Genomic DNA, 23,637 nt, shown 5'->3' with positions numbered 1-23,637 from the left:
CCCCAGCACCCCCCCTAGATTTGGCCCTGTGGCAAAATTGAAAGGGACTAAAACAATGCAGTCTTACATTACCATTGGCAACAATGGCAAAAACAACAATTTGCTCATAACAGGATCTTTTTTAAACAGGTCTGCTTTAAAGTCATTGAGGACTTATATGACCTGCACAGTGGGAGCGCTAGCCCTGATCTCTCAGCAAATCCTAGGATTTTTTTTTCTTTAGTCTGTAAGATTAACTTGCATGAGATTATTTCGATGAAAAACACAAAGTCACGTTATGCCATTTTACAATGTTAATCGCTGAAGATTAACCCGGGGCTCAACAAAAAGTGCTCTTTTATAGTGTAACCCTTTTACTGACTTTTTTTATATTACAGTGAGCAATACATTGGTCATGTATTTACCATTGTGGCCACACAGTGCTGAATCCTGGGTTCAATTCCCACCAGGGAAGCCAACTATATAGAGTCTTAAAATGATTACTAACCACACACTGTTTCATTTGCATTGTCCCTTCTATTTCTAAGTGGATGCTGGCACTCTAATTATTTTAATTACAAAAAATATCTAAGTACCTTTCTCCTAATGGATAGATACAGCTGTCACATGACCCAGCTCTCTCCCAGCCTGTATGCAGGGAAACATAAGCAGGAGGAGCTTCTAGTCCTCTGCTGCTGGTTACATGTTCGAAATAAAAAAAGAAGTAAAATAAATAAAAACAGCCCTTGGAATAAAGAGTAAAAATAAATAAACATCAATAAACTCTTTTAACCACTTGACCTCCAGAAGATTTACCCCTTCGATCAGGCCATTTTTTGCGATACAGCACTGCATTACTTTAACTGACAATTGTGTTGGCGTGCGACGCTGTACCCAAATAAATTATATATATATATATATATATATATATATATATATATATATATATATATATATATATATATCTATATATTGATATCTATCTATCTATCTATCTATCTATCTATCTATCTATCTATCTATCTATCTATCTATCTATATATCGATATCTATCTATCTATATATCGATATCTATCTATCTATCTCTATATATCTATATCTATATATATTAAAAATAAATAATTTTGGTGGTATTTTATCACCTCTGCGTTTTTTATTTTTTGCACCATAAACAAAAAAAGACCGTCATTTAAAAAAAAAAATATGTATTTTTTTATTTTCAGCTATAAAACATATCCAATAAAAAAATGGAAAAAAATTTTGAATTTCTTCATCAATTTAGGCCAATATGTATTCTGCTACATATTTTTGGTAAAAAAAAAAAAGGAAAAAATACTAAGAAGCGTATATTGATTGGTTTACGCAAACGTTAAAGTGTCTATAAACTATGGGATATTTTTATAATTTTATTTTATTTTTTAATAGTAATGGCGGCAATCAGAGACTTATTATATGGGACTGCCATATTTACTCAGACAATCGGACACTGACACGTTTGACATTTTTTAATACAGTGATCAGTGCTAAAAATATGCCCTGTCACTGTACTAATGACACTGGCTGGGAAAGGGTTAACATCAGGGGGCAATCAAAGGGTTAACTGTGTGCCTAGCCAGTGTTGGTGCACTGTGTGTGGGAGGTGCTTTCACTAGGGGAAGACATTGATCCATGTCTCTGCTTTGCAGGAACACCAAATCCATGCCTTCTGTACTGACAGAATTGTGATCTGCCTTGTTTACACTGTTCTGGATCTTTGCCTAGTGATCAATGGGTGCTGGTGGACATCGAGTCTGCGGTACCCGCAGATCAGCTCCTGTTGTGTAAAATCACAGCGAGAGCGGGTCGCCGGCGGCGCGCATGCACGCCCCAGAAGTGTCCTAGGTACATGAGCCAGAGCAGCAGTGCCACCTTGCCGCAGTATATCTATGTTATACTGGCAGCGAGTGATTAAAGTCGTAGTGGCTTTGAAAAGCTGCCTGCACTACTTTGATGTGAATTTTGATCCGACTGTGATCCAGAGAACATAAAGTCAGATCAAAGTTGCAGTGGAAATCGTGCGACTTTGGGGACGCTCTAGTATGAATGAAGCCTTAAAGCTGAATTCCAGGTACAGCAATTTTGACACTTGCACTGGCCCAGTTTGGACTCATGAAAAATATAAGTGCCACCATACCCGTGAGGTCCCCATGGAAGCTGGAAATCACTGTAGTAGACTGTGCTGCTGCAGTGAATGTCACTAGCTTCCGGGGTCCATGCCGAGTGGCTTTCCTGCAGCTTACTGAACAAGGAAGGTTGTCTGCTCGGCACAAGTGCCATTCCGAGAACACTTTCCACTTTCTCAATAAATGCAAAGTGTTCTCTGATTGGACAAGGTGGAGCTCACGATGCCACACCCTCCACCAACACACACTTTTCCACCTCATCCAATCAGACCTGTTGGGCCCATTATGAGGGGTTCCCACCATCCCTGTAGTCTGTTCCTGGGCCTACAGACCTGCTGGGCCCATTATGAGGCGTTTCCTACCATCCCTGTACTGTGTTCCCAGGTCTGCAGACCTGCTGGGCCGCTTATAAGGGGTTCCCACCAACCCTGTGCTGAGTTCCCAGGTGTACAGACCTGCTGGGCCCATTATGAGGGGTTCCCACCATCCCTGCACTGAGTTCACAGGTCTACAGACCTGCTGGCCCCATTAAGAGGGGTTACCACCATCCCTGTACTGAGTTTCCAGGTCTGTACACCTGCTGGGCCCATTGTGAGGGATTCCCACCATCCCTGTCCCATCCTTGTATCGAGTTCCCAGGTCTGCAGACTTGCTGTGGCCATTAAAATGGATTCCCATCATCCCTGTGCTGTGTTCCTGGGTCTGCAGACCTGCTGGGCCCAGGATGAGGGATTCCCACCATCCCTGTGCTGAGTTCCCAGCTCTGTACACCTGCTGGGCCTATGATGAGGGGTTTCCACCATCCTTGTGTTGAGTTCCCAGGTCTGCAGACCTGCTGGGCCCATTATGGCGATTTACCGCCATTCCTGTGTTTAATTGTAAACCTGCTTATGGGGGGTTTTCACCATCCCCATGTTGAATTCCCTTGCCTGCAGACCCGCTGTGCCCATTATGAGGGGTTCCCACTATTACTATGTTGAGTTCCTGGTCTGCAGACCTTCTGGGCCCATTATGAGGGGTTATCACCATCCCTGGTGAATGTTTATTAATGTTATGGAGCATATAACATGAATAGACAGAACATACAACAGGGGGAACAGCCAGAACTCCCAGGAAGACAGGAAAAGAGTTGGGGATTATGGAAGGTAGGTCTCACTTTCGGAGCATCAATAACAGATAAGAAGCCTGGGAATGGCCGAACTTACTCTGCCCCATCTATAAGTAAACTTTTTCATGAACTGACCCTTGCAACAATTCATAGAAGAAAGACAAAGTGCAGACTGCAGAAGCCAAACCAGCAAAATAAAGAATGTAATTGGGTGTTGTACCTTGCCTTACTGCTCATGGTGGGTTAGCAACAGTGCTATGAGATAATGTGATAAAGTGATTCCTTACCTATAATGTAGTAATCTCTATGGGATTTAAACTCATGGCCCCACAAGTTCGGACTGTACTCTTGGAACTTGATGGTGAAGCGAAGGTCTTGTCCCGGCCGGTCACAGGTGAGGAGGAGGTTTGGCGTCCGCAGGACAGAGCAGGTAACCACCTCTTCCTCTGTTCCCACCAGATAAAGCTTGTAGTATTCATAGGGAGATGAGGAGAAAGGTCCACGAGGTTCGGAACGTGGGCAAAGTAAATCCAATCGGTCTCCAATTTGTGGATACAAGACATAACCCTCTGCATCCTGAAACCTGGAGAAAAAAAACACAGAAGAGGGTTATTGAACATTCTCTACAGATATCCAGTAAAGGAGTCATTCACAAAGTAAAGCAGTAAAAACCCAAAACCAAAAATGTCATATTACAGCCAGGGTCGGGACAACCAAAAATCTAATATATTACAGCCAAGGACGGGACAACCAAAAATGTCATATATTACAGCCAGGGACGGGACAACCAAAAATGTAATATATTACAGCCAGGGACGGGACAAGCAAAAATGTAATATATTACAGCCAGGGACGGGACAACCAAAAATGTAATATATTACAGCCAGGGCCGGGACAACCAAAAATGTAATATATTACAGCCAGGGACGGGACAACCAAAAATGTAATATATTACAGCCAGGGACGGGACAACCAAAAATGTAATATATTACAGCCAGGGCCGGGGCAATCAAAAATGTAATATATTACAGCCAGGGCCGGGGCAATCAAAAATGTAATATATTACAGCCAGGGACGGGACAACCAAAAATGTAATATATTACAGCCAGGGACGGGACAAGCAAAAATGTAATATATTACAGCCAGGGACGGGACAAGCAAAAATGTAATATATTACAGCCAGGGACGGGACAACCAAAAATGTAATATATTACAGCCAGGGCCGGGACAACCAAAAATCTAATATATTACAGCCAGGGACGGGACAACCAAAAATGTAATATATTACAGCCAGGGACGGGACAACCAAAAATGTAATACATTACAGCCAGGGACGGGACAACCAAAAATGTCATATATTACAGCCAGGGACGGGACAACCAAAAAATGTAATATATTACAGCCAGGGACGAGACAACCAAAAAATTTTATATATTACAGCCAGGGACGAGACAACCAAAAAATGTAATATATTACAGCCAGGGACGGGACAACCAAAAAAATGTAATATATTACAGCCAGGGCCGGGACAACCAAAAATGTAATATATTACAGCCAGGGACGGGACAACCAAAAATGTAATATATTACAGCCAGGGACGGGACAAGGGGTGGGCAGGAGGGAAAATCGCCCAGGGCACAGCGGTAAGGAGGGCGCCTCTTCACCACATGCAATCTCCAGATCGGTGGCTAGCAACCAGCAGAGAGCAGATTCATGTCTACTCTGGCAGCTACTGATGTCACACATGCTCTAACCCCATCTGCCCACAGCTCACAAAGAAAACACACCGGGCATATGCAACTACCTTCTATTTGCTAGAAAGCAAGCAATTGGCCAAACGTGTAGTGAACACTCCAGTGCAACCATGGACAACCAGTGCAAAGAGGCCTGAGAATGGGCACATGGTGGTCTACTACATGCATTAGTAGCACTGTAGGGGGCGCAGTTATGCATCCTTGCCCTGGGCACTGAACAAACCTGTCCAGGTACTGACTGCAGCTTACCATCCATTAGATATGTCGGCTGCATTCGTTTTCTTTTTTTTGTAAGGATTTTTTCCCTCTGTTTTTACCTGGGGATCTGGCCAGTAACACACGTCCTGTATTAGAGTGCCCCCAACTCTGGATAAAGGAGCACAAGGGGCACCTTTGGACAGCAGTATTATCAGTCCGGGGGGGGGGGGGGGTTTCGGAGGAATGTTAGATGGACTAGCAGATTTAAATACACAAAAAACTGAAGCCAAACTCCAACTCACACTTTATAAGCAGTTACAGCAAACTTTTTTTTTTTTTTTTTTTTGGGATCTAGGTTTTAAATGAATAAATAAAAGCTGATCCTTGTAAGCAACCCTGTCAGTGTTAAATAGTTTATCTCACCCCTGTAAACAGATACATTCTGTTGGAGAGCTTGTGCTGTTGGAAAAGCAACAGACTTGCTGGCCGGATCAAAAGATAAGAATAAAAGAAAGCATAAAAAAGAAAACTAGTGCAGCCACCACATCTAAGAATTGGTAAGCTGCAATATAGTAAATGTTTACCTTTGGTTTTAATACCGCTTTAAAGTGATACTAGAGGACCGTTTTGTTTTTTTAAATAACAAACATGTCATACTTACCTCCACTGTGCAGCTCGTTTTGCACAGAGTTGCCCCAGAACATTTCTGGGGTCCGTCAGCGGCTCCTCCCCGCATTGGATAACCCCCTAGGAGAAGCACTCTCCTGGGGGGGTTACCTTGTGGGCGCGCTTCCGAGTCCAGCATTCAGCGTCCATAGAGTTTGAATGCAAGACACGGCCTCACCCAGGGCTGTCTTTAATATTGATTGGACCCTGGACAAAACTTTTCTTGGGGCCCCCCTCCCCCATGCAATTTTGCTCTCCACCTGCTCTGAGACTTACAATAAATAGAAGCTAGACTCAAAATCAGTTTACTGAATCAGATCAGGCAGCTATTGCGATTGGTTGGCAGAGGTTACAGTGTATCATTACTGCTCACTGACTGGTTGCTAGAGGTTACAGCACATGATCTCTGCTTGTTGATTGGTTGCTAGAGATCACTGTGGATATGACCTCAGGGGGGCATGATATCCCCCATTTACATATGAATGCCGCCACTATTTACATATGAATGCCGGTAATTTACATGTAAACACAGGGTCTGCAGGTGAGTCATCCTTACACAACAATAGGTCAGAGCTGGGCAGCATTAGTTGCAGCACTTCACACTGAGATATTGGGACACAGAACAGGACTAAAACCTCAAGGGATGAGGGAATTTAAACCAGGCAAGTATGAGGGCAGCTGCTTTGGGTCCCACAACAATGACAGGGCCCAGGGCAGCTGCCCCTTTTGCCCTGCCTTAAAAACGGCCCTGGCCTCAACCCCACGTCATGGATTTGATCGACAGCAGCGGGAGCCAATGGCTGCGCTGCTATCAATCTATCCAATCAAGAACTGGGAACCTACAAAGAGAGGGACGGCGGGGACGCGTCGACAAAAATTCGGGGGCTCGGGTATGTAAAATGGGGGGGGGGGGCTAGGGGGCCAGTGACTACAAAGTGTTTTTCACCTTAATGCATAGGATGCATTAAGGTGAAAAAGCACAAGGGTTTACAACCCCTTTAAGTACAATCCCCAAAATTCTATACACTGAACATGTAAAAAAAAAAGTGAAAGTGACCCAAAAAGAACTTCCGGGGGAAAAATTATAATAATCATGCTAACTATTCACCCAATGAAATACCCCATGGTCTCCCTGCCTGGTTCATAGCTATACAGTTTACAAAATTAGTTTTTTGGGCAGATTAAAAAAAAAACGCAAAAACGCAGCAAAAACTCACTACATGCTTCTCCATTGAAGTCTATTGAACCAAAGCCGCACTGTCTTGCGTTTAAAAAAAGTCCCTGACCCTTTCCATAGGAAAACCTTGTTAAATGGACTTAGTGCATTTCTGCAAAAAAATAAAAAGCACTAAAAAACACATAGGTTGCTAAAGCACAAAAAAAAAAAAAAAAGTACCAAGCCTTGCTTAATAGATATGCCCTGGTGAACAACTTGCTCTAAAAACATCTTTCTGCAATTCCATCTAAGCAAGTGAACGTATTATTATTGAAAGAACCCAACATTAGCATATAAGCACTTAATATTGAATTTTTTATGTAAAGCACATACAAATTATTATTTTTTTATCAAAAGCAGGGTATTGTAAAAATGGCATGGGCTGCTGGGGACCGTCATGGGGGATTTGTACTATTTGCCAATTTACAGTAAAAATAATACTGTACAGCAGGGAGAGGGTCCTTTTCACGTTGCCCCGAAGGTGAAATAAAATATACAAAACCTTCGGGGTAGTTTTAGCAGCAACATTAATTTTCATCTTCATTATGCAGTAAGTGCAAGCAGCTACTGTAAACACTACAAGTCCCATCTTCCACTGAGGCAGGAGGGGTGGGGTGCTCACAGAGTGCCCACCGCAGGGTGGAGGTGTCACTGCACTTGTAGTCCATGAAATACTTCCTTCTGTCCAATAACAGAAGGCCTGGGGCTGAAGATAAACAATGCAAGAGCCTGCGCATTGCACCTGCGACACACTGATTGTGGTTGCAATGCTCTGCAGGCTTGACTACAAAAAGCTAGTAAATGCACATTATTTGTTTATTTATTGTATGTATGATGTGTGTGTAATATATATATATATATATATATTTATATTTATTTATTGGTAGGGACTAAAAATATAACTTTAAACATTATTCAGCTAGGTGAAAATTAACATTGCATTTTTTTCCTTTGCGTTTATTTTAAGCGATTATGCAGTTAACAGGTAAGAGTGTCTGCAGCATTTAGCCAATAAGGTTAATAGTCACTTTAACGTAATAGTACATTTAAATATTATGCATTCTCATTTCTGGTCACTAGGTGGAGCCCTTTGGTTCCTTTGAACATTTTCCAATTTTTCCTTATGTTCTGCTGTTGCAAAGAGTCAGCCCAATATCTCCTTTCTCTATCCGATCTATAATCAGAGACAGCCTGCCTGAAAGACTACTGCTACTGTAGTTTAGCTAAACCATAAGTCTCTAGGAATCCTCACACACATATACATATTATATACATAGTAATATATATATATATATATATATATATATATATATATATATATATATATATATATACACACACCATATATTTACACTATATTACCAAAAGTGTTGGGACATGTGCTTGTAAAGGCAGGTGTCCCAATATTTTTGACAATATAGTGTAATATATATATATATATATATATATACACACACACACACTGTATATCCTGGTGCATCATGGCAGAACATAATGGGTTAACGCTCCACCCCTTAACCCCATCGGACAAGTCTATAAAATTAACTCCAGCCAGCCCCCACTCATTTTGTTTCCTGTCCTTGCCATGGATGGGTTATCTGTTTATCTGGTTTAAATTTTTGCTCTTACCTGCCTATTTCTGTAGCCGTCCAACCAGAATTAATCCCTCTTAGTCTAAGATCTCTGCTATTGACTCTTAATGAGGCTAGCAGCAGGGAGTCCCATTCTGCGTATCTCAGGATAAAGAGATCTCAGACTAATTGCCTAAAGTGGAACTAAACCTATTGATCTGTTTTCAAAAACAACTGCATTCAGACATGCCTTAAGATATAACTGCCACAGTTGCTTGTGCTCTCAGCCAAACTGTCAAGACATCAAATGGTTGCTGTCACAAATGATCACATGTGCAGCATCTTGGCAGCTGCAGAACAGAGGCTAAGATGGCAGCTTCTTTGGCTGTAAAGGAGAGGAGGGTTTAGTTCTGCTTTAAACAGTGTAAAATGTTTCCATAGAATCTATCCATCATGATGTTTTCCCCGCCTTTATTTTATGTTCTAAGTCGCTTTCGAAATAACCATTTTTCCTCCAGTTTTTTGCCTTTTTCTTCATTTTATTTCTTTCTGTGCCCTATCCTAGATGGCGCCAATGTGTCACATGGGGCCTCCTGTGCATATGTGGGTGAAGCTTCCAGCTTGGGCATTATCTGTCCATTTCAAAGATGGTTCCTGCAGTGCTTTGTCATTCTCGGTGGTGGGGCGTATGGTCTCGACATCCATAGTGGTGCTTGCCCTGTTGTATGATGGCTCCCACAGTTGCACTTCAACGCATACACAGGCAAGAACACATACCCATGGGCATCCTCCTTGAGCACCAATTTTTGAGAAAGCATACCACTATGGCAGTGGATTCTTCAGTTCCTCTCTTTTCTCAGCCTAAGTGAGCTACCCTTACATATGGTGGGTGAGTGTTTCAACAGTCCTTCAAATCATTTCACCCATAAATGTCACTCTCATATTACCCTATCTGTTTTTTATTTCAGTATCATGATGCCACTAAAGGCACTGTCTCCCTCCAGCCCACTTCATGAAGAGCAACCAGGGAATCATCCTATCAGATGTAGATCTCTTGTCCATCATTCATGGAGACGCAGTACATCACATTCTCACCAGGTCGTTGCTCCAATTTAGGCTTACACCAAAGACATAGGCATCCTGATAAGAACACCTGTTGGGTGTGTGGCCAGCTAGCTCCTCCATAGAAGTTGGATTATTAGCAGCCATGTTTGCTTGAAGTAACCAGATGGAAACAACTCTGGAAGCAATCTCTATCATTAAACGGTCAGTCAATGACTGCATATGAACCTTGTTCCCAGGTCATATCAGCAGGGGCGGACTGACCATTGGGCCACTCGGGCACTGCCCGAGGGCCCCATGCCACTAGGGGGCCCCATCAGGGTTGCCAGCCTCAGTAAACCAGGGACAGTAAGTAAAAAACGTGTTGTTTTTTTTACATCTGTCTCTGAAATGTCCCTTACCGACATCCTTTTGGTCTAAAAATCCAGAGATTATAGCTGCCCCACCTCTCCAGTACCTTCTCAGCCAATAGAAACATGTCTGTGTATACTGTGTGATTGTCTACTGTGTGTGTGTTTGTGTCTACTGTGTGGCCCCATAATCTCTGATTTCCTGGGGGCCCCATAATCTCCCATTGCCCGGGGGCCCCATGAGTTGTCAGTCCGCCCCTGCATATCAGGTTCCTGAAATCAAGTCACTGAGGAAGTCTCAGCTGGAGATGGTAGCGCTCATTCTTGAGAATCTAAGGACAAGTGTCCTTCATGTTTTGACTTCTCACTGGTAGACCCATTTGTAGGGTATGTTAAAGAGGCCATTTAATAGGAGGATCTAATCAAGAGACTAAAGCAACCTTTCTCAACCAAGGTTCTGCGGAACCCTAGGGTTCCACCAGAGGTTGCTAGGGGTTCCCTGACCAGGGATGGTTAAATCTCTTGCCTGATGGTGCCCTCATAGTTTTTGCACCCAACATCACTCAATAGAAACACTGGAATGGAACCACTGGAGCTTTTCCTCTCATTTGTCAGGCCAATAACCACAGACAGAAGATTTTTTTCCCAATTTTCAGTCAATCAGTATATGCTGACAGTGGAGGATTCCTCCATCCCCTTGCTTGTATGGATGGGGGGATGCCCTCAGTTTTTTTCGACCTAAAAATAAATAATTATGGCCTGTTTTATGTACCATAAGCTGCAGATAAAATAAATCATTTTTAGCAGGGGTTCTCTGAGACCTAATTAAGGTTCCTCCATGATAAAAAGGTTTAGGAATTAAGTGAGGAAATATTTTCCAGATTTGAAGAAGCCCAGTTCCACTTTTCCTTACATGAATAATTGTAATTGTATATAAAACAATGGTTCCTAACCACTTGCTGGGCTTACTGGGCACTTAAACACCCTTCCTGCCCAGACCAATTTTCAGCTTTCGGTGCTCTCACAATTTGAATGACAATTACTCAGTCATGCAACACTGTACCCAAATGAATTTTTTGTACTTTTTTTCCCACAAATAGAGCTTTCTTTTGGTGGTATTTGATCACCTCTGGGGTTTTTATTTTTTGCGATATAAATGAAAAAAGACCGAAAATTTTGAAAAAAAAACGCATATTTCTTTGTTTCTGTGACAGAATTATGCAAATTATTAATTTTTCTTCATAAATTTTGGCCACAATTTATACTGCTACATATCTTTGGTAAAAATAACCCAAATTAGTGGATATTATTTGGTCTTTGTGAAAGTTAGAGAGTCTACAAGCTGTGGTGCAAATCATACAAAATTGATCATATCTGATGTACTGGTGGACTATCTCGCTTCTTGTGACCCGAACAAGTCAGGAAAGTACAAATACCCCCCAAATGACCCCTTTTTGGAAAGTAGACATTCCAAGGTATTTAGTAAGAGGCATAGTGAGCTTTTTGATGTTGTCATTTTTTTCCCACAATTCTTTTTTTCTCCACAAAATTGTCATTGTAATAGGTTATTTCTCTCACGTGGCATGTGTATACCACAAATGACACCCCCCAAAAAATTCTGCTACTCCTCCTGAGTATTACAATACCACATGTGTGGGACTTTTTCACAGCCTGGCCACATAGAGAGGCCCAACATGCAGGTAGCGCCATCATGTGTTCTAGGAACATAAATTACACATCTAACTTGTTGACTATTTATTACACTTTTGAAGCACCAGGACAATGACACGTGGCACTGATGATAGATGGCACTGATACCTGGCAATGATGACACTTATACGTGGCACTGATGACAGATGGCACTAATATGTGGCACTGATGACAGATGGCACTAATATGTGGCACTGATGACACGTGGCACTTATACGTGGCACTGATGACACGTGGCACTAATACGTGGCACTGAAGACACGTGGCACTAATACGTGGCACTGATGACAGATGGCACTAATACGTGGCACTAATACGTGCCACCGATGACAGATGGCACTAATACATGGCACCGATGACGCGTGACACTGATGACAGATGGCACTGATAAGTGGCATTGATGACACGTGACACTGACAACAGATGGCACGTGACACTGACAGGTGGCACTGATGACAAATGGCACTGATACGTGGTACTGATGACAGGTGGCACTAATACGTGGCACTGATGACAGATGGCACTATGTGGCACTGATGACATGTGGCACTGATGACAGATGGCACTTATACGTGGCACTGACAGATGGAACTGGGGACAAATGGCACTGACAACAGGTGGCACTGGGGGCAGGTAGCACTGAGGTGGATGGCACTGGGGGAAGGTAGCACTGGGGTGGATGGCACTGGGGCGGATGGCACTGATGGGGGAGGATGGCACTGCTGGGGGAGGATGGCACTGCTGGGGGAGGATTGCACTTTTTTTTTTTTACTTTTTTTTTTAACTCGAGGCAGAACGGCTGCCGCTGCAGCCGTTCATCTCTCCCCTCTCACACTGTCTGTGTGAGGAGGGAGAGCGGCGCTGAGAGATGATCTCATATGTTTACATATGAGATCATCTCTCATTGGACACGCCGATCACGCTGTAAACGGCCGCTGTGATTGGCCGTTTACAGCGATCTGTGTTTGCCTGTCCCCGGGGGACACGGCGAACACAGAACTTCCGCGATGCGCGCCCGCGGCGGCGCGCATTGCGGAAATAAACATCAGGACGTCCAGGGACGACCACCCGGACGAACGCGCCTGCTCTACGGCCATCATTCGGCTATAGGGCGGGCGTGAGGTGGCTAAACTTGGTCCTCAAGTACACCGAAAAATCAAATTTCCAAGGCTTTGTTCACTTTACACAAGTCCTTTACATCAATGTTATTGGTTTGGTATTTATGACAGCTATTTTATCCAAGGAGAATTTCGAAAGCATGGCCTGTTGGGGGTACTTGAAGACTGAGATTGAGAATCACTGATATTAAATATACTCTATATCAGTCTTTCTCAACCTTTTTATCCCAGGAGAACCCATGAAATATTTTTTAAGTCTTGGGAAACCCCTGCTAAAAACCATTTCATTGGAGGTTAGTGGAAAAAATGCCCCTTATATTGGTGGGCAGTGCGAAAACATGCGCCCCAAAAAAAATTGGTAGATAGAATTGTGCACTTACATACAGCTAAATTGACCATTGGTGTCCTGCAGCTGACTCTGCTAAGAAGTGTTGGCTCTGGAACTATGGAGGCACCGACAAATGGGACGACAATCAGCTGCAGCTCAAGGAACCCCAAAAAACCCTAAAAGAACTCTAGGGTTCCACAGAAACACTGGTTAGGAGTAGCTGCTGCATATGGTATTAAACAGATATACATGTCAGTAGAAAAAATAGAAATGTCTCAAAACTATTATAGGTTTACCATTTATATTTTTGTATCCTTTATGTGGGCAAATGTGAGCCTCTGGTCATAAAATAAATCTGTCCCTACATAAACATTAGCTATCAGGGGAAAGAAAGGAGACTTGGGGTTTAAAGACAGCAATCCACGTGTCAAAGGAAACTGAAGACCCTAAAATACTTTTTTTTTGCACTAGTGGTCAGTGTACAATATACACCCCTGCCCCCAATTTAACGTTACCCTCCCCCCCCTTCTATTGTTATGCTGAATGGATCAGTCCAGTCAACAGATGGGACAAAGGGACATAACAAACAAAGGCTAGGGGGAGGCCAAGTGGAACATCTGCTTACGGTAGAGATTACGTTGTGAATACTAGATAGATACCCCACACTATACAGTAGTTAGATACAATTTAAAATATGTGTGCGTGTGTGTATATATATATATATAAAAATAGGGTGAGTTACTTCCTTTTTTTCCGTATTTTCTTGGGGCAATGTCAGGGTGGGCTCCCAATAATTCACCAATATTCAGTAGAAAAGAACGACGGACACAATTTCTAATGCAATGATTTACTGATTCCCCAATGATTTACTGATATACTATATATATATATATATATATATATATATATATATATATATATATATATATATATATATGTCCCTTTTAGATTGTAAGTTCAATGAGCAGGGCCCTCCTGTCCCTTAGACTGTATTGTAATTGTACTGTTCCCCCCTACATTGTAAAGTGCTGCACAAACTGTTGGCAATATATAAAGCCTGTATAATAATTACATATATATATATATATATATATATATATATATATATATATATATATATATATATATATATATATACACTGCAATGATAATGAAAAAATATGGAAAGTGCTAAATTCATAAAAATAAGCCAATGCAGAAATAATGGTGTTATCATCCCTTAGGAATATACAGTAGAAGGACATTTAGAATTTTCTTTACTTAGCTGCTTCTGTTTGTATTGGGGATTTAATTTACGGAGTATTTATTGGCGCTGCTGAAAAAAAAAAAACGCTCAGCCAGTAAAAGGATTTCTTCTTAAAATCCCAGCAGAACGTACATTGAAGTTTTTACAATAAAGGAGGGCCCTCACCCACACCCCTGGCTCGTCTAGTGTTGGGCAGAGAAGTGGGAACACTGGCACAGGGAGCCTGGCACCGTCCCCCCCTGTGCCTACACACGTGGGAGACCGAGAGTGTGCCGCCGATGGAGACAAAAATAGAGGCCGAAGGGCAATTTAAATTGTTCAAGGGAACCTGTCACCAAGAATACGATTTTTTACATAAATTACCAAAATGTATTTAAATTCATAAAACATTTTTTAAAGGAAGTTGAAATGAATTACATTTCATTTCTCTACCTTGTCTGTCCAGAATTTTATTTACCGTATATACTCGAGTATAAGCCGAGATTTTCAGCCCCTTTTTTTAGGCTGAAAGTGCCCCCCTCGGCTTATACTCGAGTCACCGCCGTCTGCCTACCCGATCTGTGTGTCGTGCAGACAGACGGCGGCCATTCCACTATTCAAAAGCCGCGCCTCCCTGTCTGTGATAGGCGGAACACTCAATTTCCCAGCAGTCAGTGTTCCGCCTATCACGGACATCCGCTCATCCTCATACTACGGACGAGGATGAGAGGATGTCCGTGATAGGCGGAACACTGACTGCTGGGAAATTGAGTGTTCCGCCTATCACAGACAGGGAGGCGTGGCTTTTGAATAGTGGAATGGCCGCCGTCTGTCACAGATGAGGTGCAGATCGGTGCAAAATGGCACACAGAGGCAGCAGAAGGACAAAGAGGCTGCAGATTGGCACAGGTAGGCTGCGATGGACACAGGCATGGTTGGACACAGGCATGGATGGACACAGGCAGGGATGGACACAGGCAGGGATGGGCACAGGCAGGGATGGACACAGGCAGGGATGGACACAGGCATGGATGGACACAGGCATGGATGGACACAGGCAGGGATGGACACAGGCAGGGATGGACACAGGGATGGACACTGTAACAGTAGCTGCTGCATGTCTCACCCTCGGCTTATACACGAGTCAATAAGTTTTCCCAGTTTTTTTGTGATAAATTAGGGGCCTCGGCTTATATTCGGATCGACCTATACTCGAGTATATACGGTATTTATTAGAGGTATTTAAATAGCACTGACAATCTGCTCAGCAATTTAGATTATTGTACATTAACATCAGCTGCCCTTTAAGAGCATACAACCCAAGGTCACTATCATACATTCATATATACACATAGTAGGGCCAGTTTTAGGATCCAATTAACCTATCAGCATGTCTTTGGAGTGTGGGAGGAAAACCACACAAGTACAGGAAAAACATGCAAACTTCATGTAGTGTCCCTGCTGGGATTCAGATTAAGGATCCAAGTGCTGCAAGTCAGAATTGCTAACCTCTAACCACTGTGCCGCTACAATGTCAGACAAATTCCCCCTGAGTGCCGCCATTTGAATAATTGTCCTTGGAGCTCCTAAACTCCATGCTGCTTTCTGAAATTTAAATCCCTTGTATGTATGTATTGTTCATATATACATATATATATATATATATATATATATATATATATATATATATATATATATATATACATACACACACACACACAGTATATATCCTACTAACTATACCATGTGTTAGGAGGAATATCGCACCTCTGGGTAACGGGTAGCTGGACTCTGGCAAGAACAATTAGGATTATGAGCAAAAGATGGAGACTCTATGACAGTGGTTAATGATTCTAGCTGGTTATTTCATATCTTCACAACTTTTGACAAGCTGCAAGATTGGAACCATCACAGGTATAAATTATTGGGAGTAAAAATATGAACTGTCATGTTCATTAAATAACATTCACATGTTTGTTCCTGCTCACCCATAAAGCAAACTAGGCAGGGTGAGCGTCTAGGGGGGCCTCAGCAGGGCCGTCTTTAATATTGATTGGACCCCTGGGCAAAAATTTTCTTAGGGCCCCCCTCCCCCCATGCAATTTCGCTCTCCACCTTCTCTGAGACATACAATAAATAGCAGCTAGACTTAAAATCAGTTTACTGTATCAGATCAGGCAGCGATTGCAATTGCTTGCCAGAGGTTACAGCATATCATTACTGCTTACTGACTGGTTGCTAGAGGTTACAACACTCCTTAAGGCTCACTGATTAGTTGCTAGAGGTTACAGCACATTTCTGCTTGTTACTTGGCTGCTAGAGATTGCTGTACGGTAATACTGCTCACTGGTTGCTATAGGTTACAGCACATCTTCTCCTCACTGCAGGGGGGCATGATATACATATGAATGCTGTCTTTATTTACATATCAATGCAGTTGGCCTCAGCTATTTACATATGCATGTCACTGCTATTTACATATGAATGCCAGTATTTACATGTAAACACAGGGTCTGCAGGTGAGTCATCTGTACACAACAATAGGGCAGAGCTGGGCAGCATTAGTAGCAGCACAGGACTAAAACTTCAAGGGACAAGGGAATGTAAACTGGGATAGTTGGCAAGTATGAGGCAGCTGCTTTGGGCCCCACAACAATGACAGGGCCCTGGACAGCTGCCCCTTTTGCCCTGCCTTAAAGACGGCCCTGGGCCTCAGCTATATGTAATCAAAACAAACAAGATTTTCTAGGTTTTGCAGAACTTAATTGGATGTTTGTGCAGGCAACTGATAATTTCTAGCTGCCTCCCAGCCCCAGCATCCACTTGACCCCTCCCCCCCCCCTCCTTTAAAATGGACAGCGGTAGAATGGTGAACCCTATGATCACGGATTTCCTCTGCTTAGGCCACATCCGAAGATATCGGGCAAAGGGCAGCCACAGCAGGGTAAGCAGCATATAGTATACACTATATTGTCAAAAGTACTGGGACACCTGCCTTTAATAGCCTCCCAGTCTTAGTCCGTAGGGTTCAATATTGAGTTGGCCCACCCTTTGCAGCTATAACAGCTTCAACTCTTCTGGGAAGGCTGTCCACAAGGTTTAGGAGTGTGTCTGTGGTTGACCATTCTTACAGAAGTGTATTTGTGAGGTCCGGCACTGGTGTTGGATGAGAAGGCCTGGCTGGCAGTCTCTGCTCTAATTCATCCCAAAGGTGTTCTATCAGGTTGAGGTCAATCAAGTTCCTCCACCCCAAACTCACTCATCCATGTCTTTAGTGTGCACTGGTCCAAATCATTTGGTGGAGGGGGAATTATGGTGTGGAGTTGTCTTTCAGGGGTTGGGCTTGGCCCCTTAGTTCTAGTGATGGGAACTCTTAGCCCTTGTACACAGGGTCGGAGATTCCGACGGAATGTGTTCGATCGGACCGTTTTGTCGGATATTCCGACTGTATGTGGTCTCCATCGGACTGTTACTCCGATGGACCAAGTTTTCCAACTTGGAAAATGCTCCGATCGGACATACTCCGATCATGTGTAGAGAATTCCGATCGGACAAAGTGCCACGCATGCTCAGATAAAATTCCTACACCAAAGCTATTGGCTACTAGCATGAATGTAGTCCCGTCGTAATAAAATAACGGCATCACGTTCTGAACGATTGGATTTTCCGACAACTTTGTCCAACCGTGTGTATGCAACAGTTTCGGACAAAATCCGACGGGCAAAATCCAACGGATTTGGTTGTCGGAATGTCCGACCGTGTGTACAAGGGCCAAAGGCATCAGCATACCAAGACATTTTGGACAATTTCATGTTCCCAACTTTGTGGGAACAGTTTGGGGATGGCCCCCTTCCTGTTCCAACATGACTGTGCACCAGTCCACAAAGCAAGGTCCATAAAGACATGGATAAGTGCATTTGGGGTGGAGGAACTTGACTGGCCTGCACCTCAACCTGATAGAACACCTTTGGGACGAATTAGGGCAGAGACTGCGAGCCAGGCCTTCTCGCCCACATCAGTGCCTGACCTCACAAATGTGCTTCTGGAAGAATGGTCAAACATTCCCATAAAAACACTCCGAAACCTTGTGGACGGCCTTCCCAGAAGAGTTGAAGCTGTTATAGCTGCAAAGGGTGGGCCAACTCAATATTGAACCCTACAGACTAAGACTGCTCAATAAAGTTCTTGTGCGTGTAAAGGTAGGTGTCCAAATACTTTTGGCAATATAGTGTATTTCTATTAGGAATTTGCAAAACTGGGCTTATTCATTATCGCAAAATTTCTGCAAAGATTTGGCAAATTTTCACCATTTCAGTGAAATGCGGTTGATTCAAGGGGAGGCCAAAATGAACCTGGTCTTTGGTGGTTTTTATGGGTAAAGTGGGCTTTCTATGACTCCTGACGGTTAAGGAAGCTCTCACTTAGGAAGTAGAGTTAGTAGATTCTTCTGGCTGGGGCAATAGGTGTGGACAGCGGTGGCCTGCTCAGCATGTACAGAGCAATGACAGGCTGAGGAACATGCCTGTGTCCATCATCCGTCCCTAACTCCAAGTAACCTTTGCAACCTTTGCAAAGTAACCTTTGGACAACCACAGCTGCTTATGGGTAGTAGAGTGGTTAAAGTCAAATGTAAACACTATGGTGATTCCACCTGAAGAATCTGCTTGGAATGAGGCCTTATCCTATTTTTGCTTCTTGTGAAGTCCTCCCTCATTGGCTGCATTAGCTGACTTTTCGCTGTGATCACCGAGTCAATGAGACTCGGGTGATCACAGATCGGAGTAAGGGGCCGATCCCAGCCCCTTACCACGTGATTTTTTTCTGCGATAAATGGCTTTTGTGTAAGGGACATACTGTAGGTCCTGAAGAGGAAGAGGCACAGCCGCCTCATCTGTGCCCACCAGTGCTGCCTGCCAGTGCCCACCAGTGTATATCAGTGCCACCAATCAGTGCCAACTATCAATGCCCAAAAGTGCCACCTATCAATGCCCACCAGTGGTGCCAATCAATGCATCATCAGTGCCATCTAGCAGTGCCCATCACTGTCCATCACTGCCACCCATCAGTGCCCATCACTGCCACCTATCAGTGCCCATCAGGAAAAAGAACCCACTCCAGGTATCCGAGTCACAAAAATCTCTCCCTCCACAAGGTGCAGATGCTGGCTCAGTATGCAATTAGCATATAGAGAGAATGAGGAAGCACCAGTAGTTAAGGTGTGAAACATGTTAGCTAGTGATGTCATCTTTTGCTGTATGGATTTGAACTAATAAAGAAATTATCGGTTCAGTGTGGCTATCCGGATTGAATTCTTTCTATATATCAGTGCCCATCAGTGCCAGCTATCAGTGCCACCTATCAGTGCCACCTATCAGTACCCTTCAGTGCTGCCCATCAGTGCCACCTCTCAGTTCCCACCATTGCCGCCTTATCAGTGTCCACCAGTGATGCCTCATCAGTGTCCACTAGTGATGCCTCATCAGTGACAACCAGTGATGCCTCATCAGTGTCCACCAGTGATGCCTCATCAGTGTCCACCAGTGATGCCTCATCAGCACCCACCAGTGACGCCTCATCAGCGCCCACCAGTGACGACTCATCAGCGCCCACCAGTGACGCCTCATCAGCGCCCACCAGTGACGCCTCATCAGCGCCCACCAGTGACGCCTCATCAGCGCCCACCAGTGACGCCTAATCAGAGCCCACTAGTGATGGCTCATCAGTGCCCACCAGTGCCGCCTATCATTGCCCATCAATGCAGCCTACCGGTGCCCATCAGTGCAGCCTATCAGTGCCCATCAATGCAGCCTATCAGTGCCCATCAGTGCAGCCTATCAGTGCCCATCAGTGCAGCCTATCAGTGCCCATCAATGCAGCCTATCAGTGCCCATCAATGCAGCCTATCAGTGCCCATCAGTGCAGCCTCATCAGCGCACATCAATGAAGGAGAAAAATTACTTGTTTTCAAAATTTTATAACAAAATATAAAACTGTTTTGTATCTTTTTTTCAAAATATTCAGTCTTTTTTAATTTTTTTTACAAAAAATAAAAAAACCCAGAGGTGATCAAATACCGCCTAAAGAAAGCTCTATTTGTGGGAAAAAAATTATAAAAATGTTGTTTGGGTACAATGAAGCATGACCGCGGAATTGTCATTCAAAGTGTGACAGCGCTGACAGTTGAAAATTGATCTGGGTGGGGGATTATAAGTGCCCAGTAAGAAAGTGGTTAATAATCATGCTACCAAATTGAGTGTGTGCTTTAAATTGCCTCCAGCATTGTTTCTACTTGCTGAAGGCTGCCATTTTGCTGAAGCCTAGAGCCCTTGAGCAGCCGTAAATCATGAAGCAGAACTTAACCCACTGATTTAACGGTTTCAAAAAACAATCCTGGAAGGCTGGGACTGTTACCTGTCATATTTGCTTGTTTCATGAACCCAAACTGTAAAACCATCAAATGGCTGGTGTCATAACTGATCACATATGTATGTATCATCATGGCAGTTGCAGATCCAACAGAAGCAGCTTCCTTGGCCACATGCACACTGGATGTTTTTGGACGTTTTTACAGCTGCTTTTTGGCTTTAGATGTTTTTCTCTGCAGTCAGTAAACTCTTTTGCATTTTATTCTATGTGTTCGTGCACACATAAGCTCTTATCAACTGTTTTTTGGCTGTAAAAAACCCCCAAAACTAGTGGGTTGTGAAAGGAGTTTTTCAGCTGTAAAAATGCTCTAACGTCAAAAAACGCCAAGAAACGCTCAAAAACGCAGCTCACCAGTGTTTTTTAATGTTTTTGATTCAATAAAAAAAAACAAAAAAAAGCTTAAAAACTCAAACGCTAAAAAACACTTGCAAAAACTCACTGCTGGCGTTTTTAGAACGTTATTAAAACGTCCTGCATGCATGGGGCCTAAAGGGTAGGAGGATTTAACACCTTGCCCTCCGGAAGGTTTCCCCCCTTCATGACCAGGCCATTTTTTGTGATACAGCACTGCGTTACTTTAACTGAGAATTGCGTGGTCGTGCGACGTTGCACCCAAATAAAATTGATGCCCTTTTTCACGCAAATAGAGCTTTCTTTTTGTGGTATTTGATCAGCTCTGCGTTTTTTTTTTTTTATGCTATAAACAAAAAAAAGAGCAACAATTAAAAAAAATATATATATATATATTTTTTACTTTCTGCTATAATATACACATTCTATAAAAAAAAAAAAAAAAAAAAAAAAAAAAATCTAATTTCGTCATCAATTTAGGCCAATATGTACTGTTCTACATATTTTTGGTAAAAAAATCCCAATAAGCGTATAATGATTGGTTGGCGCAAAAGTTATAGCGCCTACAAACTATGGGATGTTTTTATTTATTTTTTACTAGTAACGGTGGCGACCAAGCTAATTAGAGTGGGACTGCAACATTGCAGTGGACAAGCCGGACATTAACTTATGCTTCTGAGGCTTTTTGGGGACCAGTGAGATAATACAGCGATCAGTGCTAAAAATATGCACTGTCACTGTACTAATAACACTGGCTGGGAAGGGATGATCAAAGGGTTAACTGTGTGCCTGTGTTTTTCTTACTGTGGAGGAGGTGCTTGTACTGGGGGAAGGCATCCGTGATTTGCAGCGACATCGGATCCATGCCTTCTCTACTGACAGAACTGAGATCTGCCTTGTTTACATGCAGATCGGCGTTCTCCCTCTGTACTGAAGGATTGGTGGGTGCCCGTGGACATCGAGTCGACAGTACCCACAGTGGTACCCACTGATCAGTTCCTGCTGTGTATAATCAGCGGGCCGCCGGTGGCGCACGTGCGTGCCCCAGACCCAGATGTGTTGGATCATGTACTAGGTACGTGATCAGGCGCAGCCATGTCACTTTATAAGCCTTTACTTTAAGCCAAATGTGAACACTTTAGCCGCGCACGGCAACATTTTATTTTTATGGGGAAACGCTGTGGACTCTTGTGTAAAGTGGAACGGAGATGTAAGGGAGTTTCTGCTCACCAAACCTCCCACTTACATCAGAGGCCACAGGGCACCCCTTACATCTGAATCCCCCTTACCTTAGTGTACTCAGTCGCTCGGAGGCAGGAGAGAGAGAGGCGGCAGGGGGGGGGGGGGAGATTTCAGTCACAGTCAATGGATGGTGAGCTCACTCACATGATGGAGGTTCAGGCACTGATACCTTACATCCACAATGTACCTGCCGTTTGCCGAGCTTTGAACTTCCTGTCCACACATCCCTTTTTTGAGGCACAGAACACCAGGCATTGGAGTGTGGGTGGGCAGACAGGGGAGTAGGGGCAGGAGGAGGAGCAGATCAAGCCCTCTCTCCTCTCCTGTCTGTGAATGGAGATGAGGCCCATCTGCACACCTATGCCCTTGGCGGTTGTGGCACTTGGTGCCACAGTCCATTTTGAATATTACGTCCAGGTTTCAGGTGGTCTGAAACCCAGACACATGCTTAAAATCCCCGGACTGTCCAGGTGAATCCCGGACAGGTGGCAACCCTACATACACTTATAGATTTCTTATGTTTGGCCTGTGGGCCAAAAGAAATCTAACCAATTCCTCCATCCATAAGAACAGGGATGGACTATTTACCCCTGTCAGACTCTTGTATTCTGACAGCCATGAGTGCTCCCTGTCAGAATACCCAAATAAACATTCAGTCGATCATTTATCCAGCAAGCTGCTTAAAGTGGTTGTATACTGCTGAGCATTTTTTTTTTCTTCCTGCAAGGTAAAGTCATAATGCGCTAGTATGCTTTGCTTACTAGCACATTATGTGAAACTTACCTTAAAACAAAGCTGTGCCAGCACTGGGATGTCAGCGCTGCAGCCTTTTCCATTTTCACCCATCTTGCTTCTGGCTTTGCGGTCTCCGGCTCTGTGATTGGCCAGAGCCACGATGACGGGAGCCGCCTTTCATGGCACAGGGTTAGGAAGTAAAGGCACCCGTGGCCGTTCCTTCAGAGCGCATGCGCCAGTGATGTCACAGTGAGAGGAGAAATTTACACTACTTATAGGTAAGCCTTATTTTAGGTTTACCTATAGATAATTGTTAGCAGAGGACGATTACTTCCCCTCAAGACCCCTTTCACACTGAAGCGCTTTTGTGCTAAGAATAGCGCCTGAAAAGCACCTGAAAGCTGCTTCCCATTCATTTCAATGGATGCTTTCACAC

The 23,637-nt window shown here is 43.5% G+C and overlaps 1 protein-coding gene across 1 annotated transcript in view; it reads right to left on the bottom strand.

Moving 5' to 3' along the window:
* The window catches only part of EFNB3 (ephrin B3), a 142,601-nt gene that overhangs the window by 59,015 nt on the left and 59,949 nt on the right, over positions 1-23,637 (bottom strand). Inside the window, exon 2 of the mRNA XM_077470677.1 lies at positions 3,537-3,832. Within this exon, the coding sequence (XP_077326803.1) occupies positions 3,537-3,832 (296 nt within the window). The remainder of the gene's footprint in view (positions 1-3,536; positions 3,833-23,637) is intronic.

Source organism: Lithobates pipiens, unplaced genomic scaffold (genome assembly GCF_037356315.1).
Source record: "Lithobates pipiens isolate NorthernLeopardFrog02 unplaced genomic scaffold, aLitPip1_a1.2 Scaffold_8, whole genome shotgun sequence".
In the NCBI taxonomy this organism is placed as follows: Eukaryota; Metazoa; Chordata; class Amphibia; order Anura; family Ranidae; genus Lithobates; species Lithobates pipiens.
This window is presented reverse-complemented; position numbering and strand designations above follow the sequence as displayed.